Consider the following 18,173-nt stretch of genomic DNA (forward strand, 5'->3'; position numbering starts at 1 on the left):
GCTAATTCAAACCTTTCGGAAAATCATGACATCCATGTTATGTAAGTATCGCGTAACAAATCAACTGTTATTCGTTTGTAAAAAATAAATAATAATAATAATAATTAATAAAAAAAGTGATTTCTTATATTATTTTTTATTTATAATAACTAATAACAACAATAGTGTATATTACTATAATAGTGTCTATTATTTTATTATTATTATGCCAGTAACTTTTTAAAAGAGCAAGGACCAAGATCTTGCACGTTTTTTTTTTTTTTTTTTTTTTCATCTTTCATGTTAAATGGACTTTGAGAAATGCACCACAGTGTGCAAACATAGACACTTTATTTCAATAACTTCGAAAAATAGATATACATTTTTATCCAACACTTTGATTACATACAGGCTGAAACACTGACAAACAAAATAAATTAAATATAAAAATGTGCACACAATAAATAATATGATAAATCAACTATAAAATGTAGAAATGTAATACATAAAGTGAAAAGGATAAACCTGAAATACATAAAAAGTCAAAATTACAGTTATGGCAATAGAAGTAATAAATATGGCACAAGTAAATCGTAATCCCTTAAACAAATAAATAAAAAAAATCATTATAAATTAGATCACTTCAGAAGTTACAAAAGATATAGCCTAGGCTAAACGTCACATTGTGTTTAAATCAGTTTTACTGATAAATAGAAGCGAGACGCAATAAATATGACTCATAAATGAACCCTGTATTAAAAGTCTATTTCTCTTAGGTCTGTGGGGGTGCTGGCTCTTTCATCTTCGCTATCAGCAGCCTCTTTCTCTTCCTGTGCTCCGTTTCTCAGTCTCTCCCTGAGAGCTCCTTCTATCAGCTCAGTGCAGCACTGCAGCACCGCCTGTTGGCAGAAGCGCAGACAGTCAACAACAGTCACTGACAGACACATACCAACACGAGCAGAGCAGATCGATCTTTGCTTACCACATCAGTCTGACAGAGTGTGGCCAGGGCAGAGGTCATGACGCTCAACTCTCCCGGACTGTTGGTCCTTAAACCCCGAAGGGCAGAGTTCAGTGCAGCCGCAGCAACCAGTGACGGAGGTGTTCCCAGAAAACGCGAGTCACACACACACATGGCAACAAGTGTATCGCTGTGGCGCCGCAGCGTTGCGAGAAAGTCTCCCGTGCGCACGTCGCCATCCTTGAGTTCCCCGAGAGTGCGCAGGAAGTGTGGGATAAAGTCCTGAGGGGTCACTGCTGCCACATCCCATCGCAAAGTCGCCAGGACAACACGCTCCATTTCCTGTTGGAATAAGCATGTATATACTGACTTATACGGTCTCTCTCTCTCTCTCTTTATATATATATGTATATATATATATATATATATATATATATATATATATATATATATATATATATATATATATATAGTATTTATTTTATTATATGTGACCTTGGACCACAAAACCACAAAAAATCGAAACATTGAGAAAATCACCTTTAAAGTTGTCCATTTCTGTTGCTGATATCGCTGCATCCACTCACAAAAATTTATTTGATATATTTGCAGTAGGGAATGTACTAAATATCTTCATGGAACATGATCTTTACTTAATATCCTAATGATTTTTGGCATAAAAGAAAAATTGATCATTTTGACCACAATGTTTTGTTGGCTATTGCCACAAATTTACCCGTGCTACTTGTGACTGGTTTTGTGGTCCAGGTTCACATATTTTATTTTGTTGTTTCATACTTTAGAGACATTGTGCATAATATTGAGCATTAGTGACTTTTGATTGATTTTTTTTAAAAGTTTAAAATGGTGAAAACACTCACCCGCAGATTTGATAAGAGAAAGTCATACTCTGCTGCTGCACAGAGGGTATCTGCACTAACTGTGTCACTTTCTGTCAGTTTTGAGGCCACCAGGACACACGCCGCAGCCAGGCAGGATGGAGAGACGGGCAGAGATAGAGTGGCCGACAGATATCGATCCAACAGGGAGACAGCCAGAGGAAATACAGACTCATCGCAGTCACACTCACAGCACACCTATTAAAAGAGGGATGGATGATTTAAACATCAACAGCAACATAAAAACCCCTCAGTCATAGCAAACAGGTCCCGGACTTGAAAAAACATTTGGACTGTAGAACTTTGTCCCTGTCATTATTGTTAGTATCATTCATCTTGATCTGAAGAACTAAATCATTTCTTCTTAAAGGGATGAATCACACAAAAATTACGCATCTTTTACGCATGTCGTTTCAAACCATGACTTTCTTTATTAGAAGATATTCCTAAAACTGTTGCAGGGTTTTTTGTCCTTATCACTATAGGGGCCAGTGTGGTTTTGGACCCCAGTGACTTTTTAATTATTTGGACAAAAACATTTGAAACATTATTCAAAATATCTTTTTTTCAAGTTATTTGTTAGGTGAGCCATCCCTTTAATTGTAAAAATAATAATAATATTTCAAACCATTTTAAATAGTTTACAGATCTTCATAAAACCCCAAATCTACCTTCATGTTCCACTTGGCCAGTGTTTCAAAAGTGTTTTATTTTGATTGTTTTTATTTTAATTTTACATGTTTGGTTATTTAATTATTAGCTTTTTACTCACCTAACCCATACCACAATTTGGAAAACCCTGGAGCTTCTGACCCTCTTTTATACCCTTCTTGTGAAAAGTGCTTAGAATATAAAATGACTGGTATTAAATACACACTTAGTAAAAAAAAGGATCAGAGTTCTTGACTCAATTTTAAAGAACCCTTTATGCCAAAAAGGTTCTAAATAAGGAGAAATATCTTAAATGATTGCATAATGCTTTCATGTTTAACAGTTTTAACATTAATTAAAACTAAATCCATAAAAGGTTCAATATATGAAGTGCCTGACAGAACCCTTTAAGGTTCTATATAGAACCTTTTCTAGTGTTTTAAGAACTGGATTTTGGTATTTAGCATGCAAGAACTACCTCCATGGTCCACTTGGCCAATTCCTCTCTGCGCTGTGGTTCTCTCTGGATGAGAGAGGTGTAGAGAGGAGACGGCAGGTATCTCTCCTCTGACTGCAGAAGTCTCTGAATAACCCTCAGCCCGGAGGCGCTGGGGTCCCATGGGGCTCGGACTGAAGATTGAATCCTGTCCTGGCCCTCTTCCTCCTCACACCACAGAGACACCGACATCACTCCTGCCAGCAGTTGTGGTCCAATACTGAAGTTGTCCAAAGTGTGTCTCACCAGTCTTGGTCCCGAGTAGAAGAGTAAGTGCCAACTTCCTCGTGCTCTGTAAAGTGCTTAAGTTTAAATGTGTGCTGGTGAGTGTCTGTTTCTCGCGTTGTTCTCAGCCGCCTTCTCTCTTCAGTCTGTTTATATATCCCCTGAGTGAAAGGGTGACTGGTGATGAATAAAGTGAAGAATAAAAGGGGTGTGTAAAATGAGTGGAGTAAAAAATTAAACGACCACAATGCTGGCTGAGCAACAATGGCATCAACAGGTGGAGAGAGAGAGAGAGAGAGAGTGAGAGAGAGAGAGAGGGAGTCGCCCAGAGGGACACGGCAACAGCTTGTCACCGTCAGTGAGCGAAGAAAAGAGAGAGCGAGAGAGAGGGGAGAGAAAGAGGTCATCACCATGCTGTGACAATGGGAATGAATAACAATAAGACGTGATGTTGGTGACAGTGAAGGGTATCAGATAAAGATTACATTTACACATTTGTATATCGAATAAAGATATCCAGTAATTCACGAACTTTGATGTATTTGACTCCTAAAAACTCCTGCTAGTTGTTGAAGGTCATGGTTTTTAAAGAATTCTCAAGCCACAAATATGGTACATTCTTAAGTGTCTCATAACTTTAGCATTAGAGGCACAAAATATTGTCTACCATAAAGTTAACCTAGCGTAAAGAAGAGTGAGTTTGAAATACATCAAATGTATCTGTATGTGTCTGTATCTCTTGGGAATTGTGATTTTGGTCTGTCCCACATCACGCATAATTTTGACATAATGTATTGAATTGATATTAAGTTAATTATAATAAAACATCATTTTGAATGATTAACTCAAAGCTCAACCATTCAACCCAGTTACCCATGTTGTAAAAAAAACAAACATAATAAAACAATTTTTTTCTTACATTTATGGAAAATATAAGTTTATCAATAACTACAAACCACCTTATAGTAATCTTTTTTTTTTTGTTTTATAAATTGTCTTTTTGATTTTTATAACATTATTAGCCTATATTATATTATTAAAAATAGTATATTGAAGGGTTAAACATTTGCAAACAAGTTAATAGAAAATATAACATATATAATATTAATAGGATTCCCAAACTTTTTGTCTGCAATACCCCTTTGACCTAAAATATTTACTAAAAATAAATTTGAGATTTTCATTTAATATTTTAATAATTTAACAACACATGTTCATGGTTCTCAGATTTCGTATGTAACTGCACTTTTATATGATTCAATTAATTATTAACTTTACATCAACTCATGAACCCCCATGGGTTTGCAAACCTCAATTTGGGAAACTCTGGTTTAAGAGTTTCAGGCCCTGTTTTGTACCCTATTTGTCAGAAGTGCCTCGAATATTAAATTACTGACATTAAAAACATGTTCAGTTTTTAGCTCTAGATTTTGGTATCATGTGAAGACTTTGTCTTGTCTAGAATATGTAATGAAGCCTCAAAACTGAAGAAACGGTGAAACTGATAACCCAGAACACCTGATTTTCCAGGTCTGAACTGACTCAGAGCAGATGGAGAAGCTTTTTGAAATCTGATACAGAGACTGAGACTGATGGCTAGAACTGGAGAGTGTACAACTTTTGTTTTCGTCGAACTCAAGTCACACTTACTCACGTGCCACCTAATCGCCCTGTCACCCCCCTGTTTTCTGTGGAATCTCATTGTCAAAGCAACTAGTCTCCCATTATGTCTCTCCATCTCACAGCGCGCACACACACACACACACACACTCGGCCTGTGGCAATCTGGTGTCCTGTTTAAAGAGCGGTGAGTCCTCATGGGAGGGCTGGGCGAGGTATGTGCAACAGACAGTGGAGCCGGCAGGTCAATGAGCCGTATTGTCTCTCTTTACAAATCACTGTCAGACACCAGTGCCTGGCCTTCTGCTCCCACTCACTCACACACACTTCACACGCTCGCACTCGACTCCTGGATGGCCCTCACAGTCACAGCAGGACACGTTTAAGTGGACTGGATTTGTCATCGTGTCAACAGGTGGCTGAACATTTCAAATGGCAAAAGTTGAGGTTTTCTAAACATGAGTAATACATGAGCCTGGGCCAAGTCAAATGAACTTACCCCTTGGGTTAAAAAAAAAAAAATCATTTTCAGATTCCTAAATATGACTTATTTTGGCTGTTTTATAAAGTCAAGACATTTGGAAAAGTAATAGCACAAGTTCACTTCTCAAGAACATATTCATCTCTACCTTCATTTGTGTGAAAAGAGGACAGAACAATGTGGAAACTTCAGGAGTCCAATATAACTCAGTCCAATGATATTGGCCAAACTGGCACAATCACACAACAATAACCCTCTAAAAACCGATGAAGTTCTCAAATGTACAAAGAGTGACTTCACTCAGACACCATAGAGCAGCTTGAACTGCTTTAGTCCTTGAAAACTAACTAGAGCTTAACTCAGAGCGGATTGATTTTGAATGAGACACTCTTCTTTTTTTCTGTTCCCCATAAAGCGAGGTCATGCCGGCCGTAAAAGGGACAAGATGAGTCTCAGGAGTAAAAGTGTGTTTGTGTACAAGACAAAGAAGGGTGGCAGATCGCAGGGCTGTTTAAGTGCCATGCTAAATTCATATGTTGCAGCTGTATTCAAACAAACACAGTGGGAAAATGGAGGGAGGGCGAGAGAGAGACAGACAGAGAAAAGAGGAGGACGACCAGCAGAAAGAGCAGTGAGCAGGACGGCGAGAAGGAGGCGTGGTTCTCCACCCCTCATTTTCCAGCTCATTTGGTAGGACAGTGGGCAACAGTGACCCCATTTACCCTGATCTTTTAACCCCAGTCAGACACCTGCTGATGGAGTGTGTGAATGTGTTTGTTTGTAGGACGACAGCACTGGTGGTGGTGAGCCATGCCGTTCTTTCTGTGCCAGACATAATTTAAATGGTTTAAAAAAACATATGCTGAAATAAAAGATTTTCTGGTTCATTAATTCATCGTTTTACTCTAAACATTGATTTTTTGGTTTAGCCTGCTAACTAAACAAAATAAATTATTTTTTGTTTATTAATAAATTCTAAATACAAGCGCTCCAAGTTCTTATCTCTCAGTTAATTTCTCTCAAGACTTTTTTTTTTTAAACTGGATGATCTGTTGTAATCCTCTAAATAATGAAGTGTGATCTATCCACTTATTCGGGTGAGAATCTGAAAGAGAGAGGTGGGCAAAAACATAAGGGGTTATAAACATTGGTATTAAGATACATAATAATAAATATTTTAAATAAATGTAATATATATGTGATTAAAATAAAAAATCTCTTGGAAATTTTATTTTTTATTCTAATAAATAAAAGGGGGAAAAAAAATCAACATCCTATATATATATATATATAGGATGTTGATTTTTCCCCAATTTTTTTTATCTATAGTTTTTAATCTATTTTATATTGAACCAATATAATGGGGCAAGGAATAAGAATAAACTGGGCATTGGCAAAGAACAATACTTCAAACTCAAAATATAATGAACTCAATTTCAATGTTTTATTTTATTTTATAGATGCTTTAGCTGTATGAAAATGGGTAATGTTAAAAACTAACAAAATAAGTAATATGACAGCTCTTGCTACACTGCATGCAAACTAGTAGTGCAAAGCATTATATTCTAGCTGTCACTGAGCGTAATAGTAAAGAAAGGGAAAAGTGAGTGAGGGAGAGACAAAAAAAAACATTACAAGAAAGGAACAAATATACATTATCATACAACACATAAGGAATAACATGGAATTCAGGACAGCAAGTAGTGGATCAAACAATTAGATATCTAATGCTCATAAATGCATAAAATATTAACTGATAAAATATGAGCTGCGACTATAATAGGCACACTATAAGCAGATTTCTCTCTGTTCTGTGACTTTGTCCGCAATGCCCAAAGTCATTCACACATCACTTTGAACAGCATGTCGAAAATAGGCCCTTCTTAGGAAAGTACAGTTCGAAACAGTCAGCTGATCTCCTTTTTTATCTAGATTTCAATCTCTGAATTACATCCACCATCTTTCATAAATACAATCATCATTTTTGGAATATTCATCATCATATTTCAGCTAAAATCCTGCCGATCCACTTGTGGAATTAGGGGTACGTAGGAGGCGGGCGCTGTGGTGTCTGCCCGTTAAACGGCTGGCAGGAAGCGGCTCCTCTGGCCTCTGAATGAGCGACAAGGGTGTCCTGTGCTCTGGGCTCTGAGTCGGGACTCTCTTCTGCCGAGTCTGATGGGACACGCAGCCCAATGACTTCTTGCACCTTTGAAGGCAGCTCCTGAGAATGGAGCAGTTAGTAACCATTATGTAGCATCCATGACAATGGTTATTCTTCATAGCATTTCAGCAGCAGTCATATCTGTCCCATCTCACCTTGCAGTGTGCCAGCTGCAAATAAATAGCCTCTGCTCCACAAAGTACAGACTGCAGATCCAGCTTCATGGTCAGCTCATTAATGTGCTGTAAACACACACACACACACAACTTAGAATAAACCAACAAACTTACTCTATATGTCATTTTCCTGATTCCGCTTTACGTCTCAACGGGCTAAAATGCTTTCATACACACCTTAAGTATAGAGTTAAAATCATGATTTGAACCAATCAGCTCCCCTTTTTGTGACTCGAGAATGGAGCAGGCCATAAGTAAGTGGAAGTTTTCACAAGGCAGACGAGTCCACAGGACCTGCAAAACATAGGAATCAGTCTCATTATTGTTAACTGAAACTATAGAGTGCTGCAGTGATGACGTATTTTTATAGGCCAACCCGGAAGTTAGCATTACACTGGTTCCCTCGACAGAAACCCAATAGGATTTTTTCATAGGCTTTAGAATTATTGCAAAAAAAAACTATGATCAACAAAAGATTATGATACTTACACATTAAAAGCTAATTAAAAATATTGATATATACAATATTTGTACTATCTGTACAAAGGTATTGTCTGGTACTCAAGAGAGCACCTGGAGATGCTGCTTGGTTCTCACACTTATCCTACAAGCTGTCGTCATTACTTTCCTCCTGACTATAACACTATTTGTTCACTGTATAAATTAAATATAGGTTCATCTTTGTTAAAGACGAGATGATGATGTTTATTTTATTAACATTAATGACACAGACAACAGCAGGAATAATAGGCTGCTGTCACTTTAAGACCGAATGCACAGACCAAACATACTGACACACATTTTCTTTCTTTCTGACATACATTTCCACTTTCTTTCTCAACTGTTCTGAAACACACATTTCTCTCTCTCTCTCTCTCTCTCTCTCTCTGCAGTCCCGATTTTCACCTCTTCTTTTGCGTTTAAAATCGTTTGAATGTGTAAATTGGCAAGACAAAACACGTCCAAATGATAAACGATAAATTATGGTTAAACTTAGCAGTTAATCCGCGAATCACATGCGTGCCGAACCGTGGGGCCTGGTCCGTACGGATCACAAATCAACTGCAATCCGTTAATGAACACGCTTATCATCATGATCGCGATCTTACCAGAGACGGAGAAAAATCCTACTCCAGTAAGTAAACGTGTCCCGGTCCCCAAAAATGTCCCCTCTTTAATATGTAATATTTGAATATAGCAAATCAAAATTAGGAATCAAAACAGTGCTGCTTTTGTGCATGTAAATATAATGTGATTGTAAATCACCTTTAAGCTAATTCAACAAGAGAAAATAGAAAACTATGTACATTCACATGCTGTATTGTGGTCATTTTAATAAGCTAAAACATATTAATTCAAATTATTTATAAACATTATTTATGATGATAATTTATGGTGTGTGCATTTTTAATTTTTAAAAAATGCCTTATGATAAAATGTGTTTTTTGTTTTTACATTCACATTTATATGAAAAAAATAATAATTTAATCAATACTTGATTTATCTGAATAAATACAGAATACTTGATCCTACTAAAAATAGTAGAATATGAACATAATTAAAGGTAGGGCTGGGTATCGATTCAGATGTCCCGATTCGATTCGGATTCACAAGATCTCAATTCGATTCACTGATTTCAATGATTCCATTTTCACTGGCCCCACCACAAAGTAATACATAAATAAAATGGTATTTTTTGCTGTTTTTGACCCATGCATTGTATCCTTGTATTGTAATAAATAAGGTTATGGCACCAAAAATGTTAGATACCAGTGAAATTTAACAATTCTCGATTCCAATTTCAATACCAGAGCTAAAACTACTAAGATTAGATAATATCAAAGATTATTAAAAAACAAGCAAACAGTCAAAAAAAAAAAAAAAAAAAAAAAAAAAAAAGGAAGAACAAATAATTAAACTACAAGCAATCATACAAATAAATAAATACAATAGAACAACGATACAAATGAAATAATCAGTGCTTATAATCTTCTCTGTACAAATTCAATAAAGGTTAATCTTATTAAAACTACAAAAACGTTATTCAGTGAAGAGCATTTACATCGATTTACAGTGAAAGAGTAAAACTTGACCTTGACGCATAACGTAATGACGAACGCAGAAGCACAGAGGATAGAGCAAAACAAAACACCAGTCACGAATTAGAAGTCTAAAACGACAATTTTAAAGAGAAATGTCGGAGGAGCTTGAGTTTGTTGCCCAGTCCTGTTTGGTTGAACCGCGAGAGGCGTCTAAACTTACGCTACTCCTACATCCTACGTCATACATGCGTCACTGGTTACTCTTGTGGCCTAAGTCGACTTGCGTATTATGCATACGGCCGTCTGACGGAAGCTAGTTATTTTAGTCGATAATGTTTTAAATATGGATATTTTTCTTACACAAACACATCACTTCACTTCAGAAGGCCTTTATTAACCCCTGCAGAGCCGTGTGGAGCACTTTTATCATGGATAGATGCACTTTTATGGACTTCAAAACATAAACGGCCATTCACTGCCATTATAAAGCTTGGAAGAGCCAGGAGATTTTTTAATATAACTCTGATTGTATTCGTCTGAAAGAAGAATGTCATATAGGATGACTTGAGGGTGTGAAAATCATGGGCTAATTTTAATTTTTGGGTGAACTATTCCTTTAATTACGGTAGTTATGGCGTGAACGCAGCATAAGCTTGTTGTTTTGAAGAAACTACCGGTGGCTGCTGTTTGTTTGTGGTGCTCCATGACCGACGCTGCCTGTACTCTGCATAGCATGAAGCGCACTGATGACGTATGATGTCTGCGCGAACAGGCTGTGTGAGGGTATGTAAAAACGAACTTTGACAGGCAGGTAGGACATCGTATCATTTCATTTCAGACCAAATATAATAATTGGATTTACATTATATGGTCCTACGCCTTCCATAGATGATATACATTTATAAAAATACATTTAGACCGTTTAACATAGCGATTGGTATCAGGATTATGAGGAGATTTTCAACCAGCTTAACAAAAAAAAAATTGTAGAGAATCACCTATTGCACCTTTAAGAGACAGTGACATCTGAGTTTACAAAAGAGCAATTTTACCCTAATTTAACATTAATAATGTGGTGTTGTTTTATGTGCATGACAAGATTTATTGTGTAACATACACCTCTATACCTATAATGTGCTACCTCTATACCTCTAAAGACACCTTTATACCTTTACTATAACTTTTTTCTACATAATTCATAGAAATACAATTAACTCATTTATCTCATCTTACCTCCCAAAGACTCAAGATGTCTTCAAAAGAGAATTCTCTCTTAAACCAAATCAGTAACCATCGGAAACAGAAACAAAGTGAACCACTGTCCTGAGAGTCTGGGAGAGAAAACCACAACAACTATTAAACAGATCATGCCACCATGAATCCACCCTTTTTTTTTTTTTACATTTATAGAGAATGTGTGTTTGTATTTACCCAGGTAGTCACACAGCTCTGGATCGAGTGCCCTCAGTAGGAGGCTGAGCTGAAGGAGCTGCTGTTTCATGGCCTCCTGAGACTCTTCAAAGTTTTGGTGCTGAAGTCGGAGAAAGACTTAATGCATGAATTGAATAACACACAAATGAAAAACAAGAGCGTTTACTGACCAGTAGATCCATGAAGCCTGTCAAACACCAGAAGGACTCCACCTCATTCAGGGTAACAAAGAGGAGAGGAGACAGAAGGTCGCTCATCCCCTGGACATAACCTACAGGGCAAAGTGAGAGAGTGATGAAGTGAGATAGCAGCATCCTCTAGTGGGCGGTAGGTGGAATTAAAACGACATGAGTGAATTGCACATACCTAGATCAAAGTTATACATGCAGTACGTCATCAGTACATCATTGAGCAGAGCAAGCCCTGGGTTCTCGTTCCCAGAAAAGAAGGAATTGTGTCTGTCTGTTCGATTCACATCCCGTTCTGTCGTATCAGAGAGTAGGAGCAAATCAGATGTAGAAAGTCACCAGTTAGACTTGCTGTACGGTTTATGACACAGCTGAACGTACCTATGAGGCTTCGGTATCCTCGGAAGAGAGAGTTCCTCATCTCCTGCTCTTCACTAACTGATTTCCACTGAACCTTCATCCTGAAATATTCATCCCTGAAGAGGAAAAGAACGAATGGAAACATCTAATAAAAGTTAATAGAATAATTTACATTGATTTTTAGAGGTGTTAGAAATATTTGAAAAGAGGGTACAAGTTCAAAGTGGTAAAAATATGCATATACACTACTGTTCAAATGATTGGGGTTAGTAAGAATTATTTTTATTTTTTTAATAAATTAATACTTTTATTAAGCAAAGATGCATTAAATTGCTCAAAAGTGACAGTGTAGAAGGTTAAAAAAAAAACATTCAAATGCTGTTCTTTTTATTCTGAAAAAATAAATACAAATAAACAGTTTCCACAAAAATATTAAGCAGAAAGACTGTTTTCTGTCATTTATCATAAGAAATGTCACATGTGACACATGAAAATTCAGCTTTGTCAAAATTACATATTGAAATATTAAAATATAAAACAGTTATATTAAATTGTTCAACATTTAAATTTTGATCAAGTGAGCAGTGAGCACAGCCTTCTTTCAAAAACATTTTAAAAAACATCTTACCAACCCCAAACTTTTGAGCAGCAGTGTGCATATCCTGTGCTAAGCTTAGGTCTAAAGTGATCATGAGAATACTAAAGAAAAAGGATACAGGAAACCACAACAGCTGCAAATAGCTCACACTGGGTTGAGAGAACAAATACAGCATGTCAATTTGGACATCTTTGTGGTTTGAGACAAAAAAACAAAACAGCTGTTCAGCTTACGTTTTGACCCTAAGGATGTCCTCTCTCTCTTTGCTTGTGCTGTTCCATGGGTAAAACCCCAGTAAGAACTTCCATACCTCCTTCCGCAGAGATGGAACAATGCCCTAGAAAAAGCAGAAAAGTTTTTATTTAATGGAAACTCCACTGGTTTGTGGCATGTAAGCAGGATTAAGAAAAGATCAGTGAAACAGACACACCCCTCTAAACACTAGCTCCTTGACCTTCTGTGGATCTGTGACACGGCCCTCTGGATCCAAAAACTGATCCCAATCATCCAGAGGCTTTCCTCTTTTGACCTCTGGTCTGGGACCGAGCTCCGCTCCCTGATGGAATATATATATTTTTTTTTTCATGTTTACACACTAAATCAACATTTATAGATAGATAGCCAGAACCCACTGAGACTCACGCAGGTAATGAGCTCGAAGCCTGGCTCCTCATCAGCTAGATGTGGGAAATGGGCGTCCTGAGGTGAACGGTTACTGTGGGGCGACTCTGGATGTCTAAGTGTTCCCCGGAAGAAGTTAGTCACTTTGGAGAACCCCCCAAATGTGGTCGCATAAGGGTCCTGAATGAACCTCTGTAGATACAACCAATCAGATGGCATGTTTACAGGCCCGTGCTTATGGCTTTAGCCACACTAAAAACACAATAAATATGACTTACAGACACAAGGTCTGCACTGGTATCATCAAATAGGTGCAGCTCATCAAACGACTGCGACAGAGCTCCAGAGTCATGTGGGTATGCCAGGAAGAGCCTACCATCCATCGGGGACCTTAGAGCAGAATGTGTCACATGAGTATGTAAATACATAGGTACTAAAATGCAAATTTTGCAGGGATGGTTGCAAAAAGATACATTAGCATGCCACTCACGGGGCCAGTCTGATGTAACGCTGCATGGCTTTTAGCAGCTCTCTAGTGCCCCCTCGACGGAAATGCAGGGGTGGGAGAGGATCGCCCCCTCTGCTGGTCAGAACCAAGAAGTTTCTTCCCAGAGAGAAGCGAGCCCGCCGAAGGGAGTACAGCTCCGACAGGGGCAGAGAGAATGAGCCCCACTGACCTGCCAAAAGATGGAGGACATCAACTTTTGAAAGCATGTTTAAAATGCAAGCGTACATCATCGGACAAGTACCAGTTTAGCACAGTACCTGTTTCTCTGACCGGTGGAAGTTCCTGCCGTCTGTCCGGCTTGACTCTACTGATGACGGCCCAGTCCGGCTCATAGCCTGGGTCAAACTTAGTTTCCTCTTCCCCTCCTTCGCCATCCTTTCAAGAAACAGAATGTAATGAGAGATTAAGAGAGAAACAGAGGTTTAGGTGGCATAGAATACCATTGAAAAGTTTTGGGTTAGTAAGACTTTTCCATGTTTTTGAGAGAAGTGTCTTATGCTCACCATGGCTGCATTTTTTTATTTATTCAAAATACTGTAAAGGAACAGTAATATGTGAAATATTACAATTTAAAAAAACTTTTCTATTTGAATATATTTTAAAATGGAATTTATATGTAATTTATAAGCTGAATTTCAGCATCTTTACTCCAGTCTTCAGTGTCACATGATCCTTCAGAAATCATTCTAATCTGATGATTTGATGCTCAAGAAACATTTCTTATTATTATCAATGTTAAAAACAGTTGTGCTGCTTAATATTTTTGTAGAAATCGTGATGCAATTTTTCAATATTCTTTGATGAATAGAAAGATCAAAAGAACAGCCTTTATTTCAAATTGAAATCTTTTGTTACGGTAACATTTTTTAAATCAATTTAATATGTTAATGTGCTAAAATAAAGTATTAATTTCTTTCAGCCCAAAAAAAACCCTTACTAACCCCGAACTTTTGAATGGTAATGTACATGTTAAAGACCCCCTGTAGTCAATCATTGTATCCCTTAAAACTTACCTCTGATCACCAAAATGAATATTTCAACACATTTTCCTTGAAAAAAAATTATTCATGCCTTAAAGGGGTGGTATTATGCCCCTTTTTACAATATGTAAAATAAGTCTCTGTTGTCCCGTGTGTGTATGTGAAGTTTTAGCTCAAAGTACCCCACAGATATTTTTTTACAGCATGTTAAAACTGTCCCTTTTTGAGGGTCAGTAAAAACAGTTGTTTCATGTGTGTCCCTTTAAATGCAAATGACCTGCTGCTCCCGGCACAGAGGGCGGAGCTTCAAGAGCTTGTGTGTGTGTGTGTGTGTGTGTGTGTGTGTGTGTGTGTGTGTGTGTGTGTGTGTGTGTGTGTGTGTGTGTGTGTGTGTGTGTGTTAGCAGCTCCGATTACCTCAAGCAGACAACCACTAAAATGTCAGAAACTGTTCTGCCTTTTATGTTTAAACTGGAGTCGGATAATGATGGAGAGAATCAAGAAGCAGTGACGTAGAATGCAACAGGACGTTTCTGAATGGTTAGTTGATTAATTTATGTTGCTGATGTGGAGTTAACTATCTTCAATTAGCGTATTCTGTCATGATAATCTATAAAATCGCTCATGTGGGAATTGTTGTGCCTAGCGTGACATGCTATTGCATTTGTGTTACGTACTGTATTGCATGTGAAAAGACGGATGCGACAGCTTGAGCAGACTCTCAAATGTGCTCGACTACAACAATTCTTCCTCTTCTCAACATGGACTGCATGTTCCCAGGGGCGGGTTTATGTCAATTTTGGGGTTGGAATGTCGTGCCGTACCAGCCGTTTGTTGTAGTCCTTAAAAAATGATTTCTTTAAAAGCAAATATCTTCCTTTGCTTTGAACTTTGAGCGTTGTAACTTTGCAGACGTTGTTTATGCTCTAACAGCAACATTACACATTAACTAAAGTTAGAAAAATGAAATCATAATCAACCACCCCTTTAAAATAGCTAAATTGCAACTCTACACCCTTGCCTCATTTAGTATAGGCAGTTCTATGAATATGTAAATTAGCCCCGCCTCCACTCACTCACACCAGCTGAGATCCACTCGTTGACGATCACGATTGACGTGATTGGTTACAAGGTAGTTTGTGACGGCAGAAACACCAGCGATTTCAAACCGCATTTTTGAGACTGTCTTTGGTTCACCGCAGTTTCAAGGAGAAAATACTTAGCAATGGTGTTAACGTATGCATTTGTACACGGTTTGTCTTATAGCACATTAAAAACACCACATAGACATATAAACAACATTAAAATCTTGATTTTCACCACAGGGGAACTTTAATCATTTCTCAGGGCTTTCACCACTTTCGTGGTTAAATATTGATGACTTTTACAGTTATTCTTGATGGCAATTTTACATTTTTAGAATTTTACTTTTATAGAGATTTAAAGACTTAAATATCTCCAGTAAGACAAAAACATTTTAATTTCCGTCAGTTTTTCATGCCCTTTAGGATTTTATTTCCAGGCCTGCAAATCACGATTTTAAAATTTCCCCATTTGTTTTTTTCTTTGAACATGAAGTTCAACATTGACCTTAACTGAGCATGTGACAAGTGATCTTTGAACTTTGAAGAGCAAACTGTCTGAAGAGCAAACTGTCTGAAGAGCAAACTTCCCTACTATATAATATGTGAAAAACAGTCACATATACCAACAGAGTAGTATGTCCAAATGCAACATATTCGAAAAACAGTAGGAGAAAAGGATGACCTACTACTTTCGGCGAGATTCTAAAGTGTGCATTCGATAGATACTTTAATATCCCATGAGGCCACAGGAGAGGATTTAAGAATGGAAGCTAAGCAACTCAACTGATGCTGGTAGGTCACGTGACAGTAACATGGCAGATGTAGTACGTCCGAATTTCATTCATACTACCCACATTCATATATAGAACATACTTTTTAATGGTCGCCATTCGCCACGTTCAAATTCAAATGTAGTACCTACTCAGACAGTATGCGATTTCAGACACAGCGTGAGTGTTCCTGTGCTTGAAGAACATCTAGTCATTTTCTTACCAACCTTTTTGGTGTAGAAGACAGCGGGAGCATTTCTCCCATCATCCTCAACAGGGCTCCATTCTAGTGCCGGCTCTCCATCCTGTAAGAGTTTAACCGTCAAAACAGCCTTTAAATACTCTCAGGTTTTGTAAATGTTGTTAATAGATATTCCTAAAGACAAAAGTATTTATTAATATATAACAACATTAATAATATATTATACAATAATAAATGCGTTTAATAATAACATTTGATAATCCTGATACTGTCTGTTGGTCATACCCGCTCAACTATCCGGATAAAGCCGGGGATGGTTGTGTCCTGATTGCTCCTCTTGGCATTGGTGTGGAGGTAAACTCCCTCCTTCTCAAAGATCAGCTGATGAATGACATAATATAATCACACTTTTACAGTAGGAATGCCAACAAAAGCTATAGATAGAAACAAGATGTTAAGAAACGATCCTACAGTTTTGATCATATCAACAGCACTAAACAGATTTAAATCATTTAAATGGTTGGCTTTTCCCCCCCAATACCACAAATATATACATATATAGAGAGAGAGTAATATAACGTTACTTAAGTTAAATGGATTGATAATTCAGCGTGTTACAAATTATTTATTTCAGAAATCAGATCAGCAAAAGATAATAATCGCAGGGAGAAAGCGGTAGTGTCAATTCAGCTATCTATAATATTGTTTTTCGTTATGAGCAGATCTCTCCAGTTAGCAGTAACTGGTTTAACCAGTAACGTCCTTCAAAACATTTTCCTTGCTGAACGTGTTACCCAATGAGCGACTGTGGTATTTGAAATCAGTCCATCATAAAGACATGACAGTGACTAAACCGTCAGGCTTGAAGAGCGTCAGTCAGTCACCAGCCAGAGCTATCGCTAACTAACTTAGCTCCAGCTGTGGAAAACTGTCTTATCCAGTGACAATAGATGCGTGAAAAGGTAAAATCAGTATATAGAGTTTTGGGTAACTTAGAATAATGTCACATGTGACATCGTCGATCTAAACGAGATTATTGACAAACACTATCACTACTTACCTTGTGACTCTCCTGCTTCGCCTCCATTCCTCCCCCTGTGTGTTCAAGTAGAGATTGACCAAAACAATCGCACTTCCGTTTTTTTTTTCCGGATGACACCGCCCACCTCCTTATCAGCCAATCAGAGACTCAGAAATGACGACGTATCTTTGGCGCTGCAGTGATGGCAGTGACAGCCACTTGTTTATTTGTGCGATCATATTGTATTTAATTTTCTATGGAGGAATCGTGTGCACTACAGTACATTCGTAAATCTGTTTTTAAAAATTCGCTTAAAAATGGTGGCCTTGATTTTCTATATTTCTCTACTTAAAATAAAACCCTCAAAATTAATTGGTCGATTTTTTGTTTGAAAAATTTGTTTGTTTGGAATTTTTTTCCTAAATTAATTTTTGACCGACTTGGGGGCCTTTCCTAATGTCACGTGTGATTATAAAACTGACAAATTTCCAGTGAAACTTTCTGCCTTTCATGCTTACGCTTTATTGGCTTGGAAACTGATCTACAAGCACAACTTTTCTCGCAACATTATTTTATTTGGAATATATAATTGTATAGTTGTATAAACACAAAAGTATTTTTTTTTAAAAGCTGGTTTGATAAGGGTATTGATTTAGTTTGTCATTTGTTTAACACTCAAGGATACCTTATGACATATGACGAGTTTCTTTTGCACT

The 18,173-nt window shown here is 37.3% G+C and overlaps 2 protein-coding genes across 2 annotated transcripts; both read right to left on the minus strand.

Moving 5' to 3' along the window:
• Positions 1–314: 314 nt before the first annotated feature.
• ccndx (cyclin Dx) lies at positions 315–3,178 on the minus strand (the record flags this gene model as incomplete). The annotated part of the gene is made up of 4 exons (XM_084090281.1): positions 315–878; positions 962–1,282; positions 1,822–2,037; positions 2,969–3,178. The coding sequence occupies 4 exons, from the start codon at positions 3,176–3,178 to the stop codon at positions 735–737; spliced, it is 891 nt and encodes a 296-aa protein (XP_083946407.1). The 3' UTR covers positions 315–734.
• Positions 3,179–6,732: 3,554 nt separating this feature from the next.
• tbc1d17 (TBC1 domain family, member 17) lies at positions 6,733–17,621 on the minus strand. Its single transcript, XM_084117046.1, has 17 exons — positions 17,497–17,621; positions 16,722–16,817; positions 16,462–16,539; positions 13,658–13,775; positions 13,383–13,569; positions 13,171–13,282; positions 12,914–13,084; positions 12,702–12,827; positions 12,505–12,608; positions 11,695–11,789; positions 11,492–11,608; positions 11,296–11,396; positions 11,126–11,225; positions 10,928–11,025; positions 7,830–7,946; positions 7,632–7,718; positions 6,733–7,536 (listed from the first exon to the last, which is right to left on the minus strand). The coding sequence occupies exons 1-17, from the start codon at positions 17,521–17,523 to the stop codon at positions 7,351–7,353; spliced, it is 1,920 nt and encodes a 639-aa protein (XP_083973172.1). The 5' UTR covers positions 17,524–17,621; the 3' UTR covers positions 6,733–7,350.
• Between the last annotated feature and the right edge of the window lie 552 nt (positions 17,622–18,173).

This window comes from Abramis brama (genome assembly GCF_963993115.1).
Source record: "Abramis brama genome assembly, chromosome: 1".
NCBI lineage: Eukaryota > Metazoa > Chordata > Actinopteri > Cypriniformes > Leuciscidae > Abramis > Abramis brama.